At 38.8% G+C, this 3609-nt stretch overlaps 1 protein-coding gene across 1 annotated transcript; it reads left to right on the top strand.

The window, feature by feature from the left end:
• Positions 1-398: 398 nt before the first annotated feature.
• On the top strand, positions 399-1351 carry LOC131907998 (olfactory receptor 1J2-like). Its single transcript, XM_059259070.1, is given in 2 exon segments — positions 399-1212; positions 1215-1351. Coding segments are annotated over 2 exon segments (951 nt in total).
• The last annotated feature ends 2258 nt before the right edge of the window (positions 1352-3609 follow it).

Here is a 3609-nt window from a genome sequence, read left to right as displayed (position 1 = left end):
TATATTAGTTCACCAAAATGTCTTTATTTGTACAGAAGCATAGAAAGTCACCACACTGGTGTACCTCTAGTTATACTCATAGTGAAAAACTGACTTTAAAATATGTGGGAATTCTACCTACTAGAGATTCTACTTACATGTAAATAATAGCCATTGACAAAGTCAGGGATATCACAATCACTTTTAACTCTCATGTTAGTTCAGTTGACTTGATAGAACAGCATTACCAAAAGAACAAAGGTGAGTTTATTGATGTTGAAGGTTAGGAACAGGTCCTTGTTTCAATGAGTGACCCACTTAAGATAAAGAGATTCTGAGATTTGTTTGAGCCTTGACATCTTTCTCTTCTTTTTACAGCTTCAATTGTCTCTTTTTGCAGGTGATGTAGAGCATGACTTATGGCCACTAAAAACAAGACAGAAGTGACTGAATTTGTGTTGTTGGGCTTGTCCAGCAGGCCAGAGATGCAGCCAGTTATTTTTGGAGTTGTCCTTGTCATGTACCTGATGGCAGTTATGGGCAATACCCTACTAATACTTGTTGCTTGCTCAGACCCCAAGCTTCAGACTCCCATGTATTTCCTTCTCAGCCAGCTTTCCTTGATTGACATATCTCTAACAACCATCACGGTTCCTCAGATGCTGGTGCACACACTGTCTGTGGATAGAAGCATTTCCTATAACTGCTGTATGGTACAGCTGTTCTTCTTTATGGCAGTGGGCAGCATGGAAGGCCACTTGCTGGCTGCCATGGCATATGACCGCTATGTTGCCATCTGTGACCCTTTAAGATACTCTGCCATTGTCAGCCATAGCCTCTGTCTGAGAATAACATTGACCTCATGGGTGGTGGTCAGCCTTAACAGTCTCCTGTACAGTGTGCTGGTCACTCGTTTAACCTTCTGTGGCAACCAGGTCACTCACTTCTTCTGTGACATCACTCCTCTGCTGAAGCTCTCCTGCACTCAACCATTGGTCAATGAAATGTTAATCTTCACTGAGGGTGTAGCTGTGGTGGTCAGCCCCTTCTTCTTCATTTGGGGTTCCTATGTTCATATAGGTGTTGCTATAGCCCACATGCATTCAATTGCTGCCCTGAACAAAGCTCTGTCCACCTGTGGCTCTCATGTCCTGGTTGTGCTGATCTTCTTTGGCTCTTTGGCTAGAATGTACCTTAAGCCATCAATCAGCTATGACTTAGACCAGGATCGCCAGTTGCTCTCTTCTACTCACTTGTTACCCCTATGTTAAATCCACTAATCTACAGCCTCAGGAATCAAGATGTTAAAGAAGCATTATGGAGGCTTTTTAGAAAACTCCACATTTCAGCCTGGTTCTCTAACAAAGAATGAAACATTTTTTGAGAACTAAGGGTTAATCTGAGACCACCTCAAATAGATGAGGTATACTCTTCATAATGGATATGAATTATATCCCTTCAGAATTATTTTTCTTATTGACTCTTTCATGGTTGGATTAGGTAAGAAGTGAGTTCATGAATAAATGGTCTGACCCCTTTATCTTTGGAATTGTCAAGATATTCTAAGATCACTAAACCTAAGTATCTTTCATGTATAACATATGAGCTATATGATAAACAAAACGATAGCATGGCATGTTGGGTTATAGATATTTGATCATTTTGGTGATATTGAGTCATATACTGATTTCTAGAAAAAGGTCAATGTGAATTTCAAAGTATTATTCAGAAGAGTGAATTTTGAAGAAATTACAAAACTGATTATACCTCTCTAAAATTTGTAATATAAATTTCAATCATCTCTCAAGTCATAGGAATAATAGTTTCCATGTTTCTGGTGCCAGAGCTGTTTAATTTTTTATCTTTCAGTTGTCTCAAATAACGGAGAATAGATAAGGGCTTCATAGTAGCTCTGACACAAAAAACTAGGTGGTCAAGCTTGGCTTTTATGGGGAATAAAACTGTTTCAACACACTAATGTTTTAGGTTGCCATACTTAGGGCAAAATGTGAACTGGGGATATGATACTAGTATAATTATGTTCTCACATATCCATGATGGGCTGAGAGTCATTGAGAGCTTTTAGGTTTTGTTGTAAGGCAAAAATCAATGAACTTTTTCACCATGTGAATTTTGTGATATATATTAGATGTCCAAGTGTTGATGTTTCATGTACATTGAATATATAATTCTTGAGACTCATGAAGAAGTTCTATCTGGATAGAATTATCAGAGGAGACAAAATGTAGATGATATGTAACCTTCATAAGTATCTCCTAGTACATTAGTGTATAGAAGAGAAGAATTATTCAAGTTCTGAAATAGGTGGCCATGGTAAATTTTAAAAGTCCAGGAGTTGAAAAGCAAAAATAATTGAGAAGTGGCCTTTGGTTAGAAACAATCAGATAAGTTTGATATGCCAGCATCTTAGAAAATAATATTTAGAGAAAGGAAAAAGAATTCTTTTCTCTCTCTCCCTCTCCCTCTCCCTCTCCCCGCATCTCTCTCTTGGTTTTTTGAGACAGGGTTTTCTGGAACTCACTCTGTAGCCCAGGCTGGCCTCGCACTCACAGAGATACGCCTGGCTCTGCCTCCCAAGTGCTGGGATTAAAGGTATGCGCCACCACCACCTGGCTTACTCCTCCCCCACCCAAAGATTTATTTATTTATTATGTATACAGTGTTCTGTCTGCATGTATACCTGTAGGTTGGAAGAGGATACCAGATCTCATTACAGATAGTTGTAAATCATCATGTGGTTGCTGGGAATTGAACTCAGGACCTCTGGAAAAACAGCCAGTGCTCTTAACTGATGAGCCATCTCTCCAGCCCAAGAATTCTTTTTCTTAAATGTAGTTGAGAGGTCATTAATGAGAATAAAAAATTGTTAGATTTTCAAAGATGTAGATTACTGGAAAGTTTGGTAAAGAGTAGTCCAACGTTGGTGAAACTCCTATTGAAGTTATTTAATGATAAAATTGAAAGGTAGGAAGTAAAGTTTGTGACTATTGACACTTTGTACCCAGCTGATTCTTTTCTAGAGCAGATAGACAAAAATGCTTTTTATAACTGAAGGAAAACATGGGTAGTAAAATGTGTGACATTTCACTTATGAGCTACATCAACAACCAGCAATGTCCAATAATCTAAGGGTGAAGTGGTGGCACATTTATCATGGCAGTAACCAACAGCTCTCTAATTGAACTCAAAACCTGCTCACCAAGAGGGATACCATGCCTGGTACTGGAAACCAGCCTAACTACTCAGTGCTGGTGAAGTCATGGGTTAGAACCAGGTAGAGTGCAGGCTCAAAGACAATAAAATTAAACTGTGGAAGCTATAGAAATAAAATTCCACTGCATATGGAGTTGCCATGACATTGGTAATAATTCCAGTTCACTCAATGCATATAGCAGAGCCTCTTGTTCTTGAACCAATGGAAATGTAACCGTTCCCATATTGTGCATATTTATTCACCTTTGACATAAGCAACAGATTTCTTTTTAAAAATTGAAAGTAAATCTTTTTCACACAGTGTATCCTCCCTATGGTTTTTCTTTCCTCTTCTCCTCCCAGTTTCTCCTCATCTACCCAGCCATCCTGATCCACCCCCTTTCTGTCTGTCATTAC

The sequence above is a fragment of the Peromyscus eremicus genome, chromosome 4 (assembly GCF_949786415.1).
Source record: "Peromyscus eremicus chromosome 4, PerEre_H2_v1, whole genome shotgun sequence".
NCBI lineage: Eukaryota > Metazoa > Chordata > Mammalia > Rodentia > Cricetidae > Peromyscus > Peromyscus eremicus.
The sequence above is the reverse complement of the archived record's forward strand: the minus strand, read 5'-3'. Positions and strand labels throughout refer to the sequence as shown.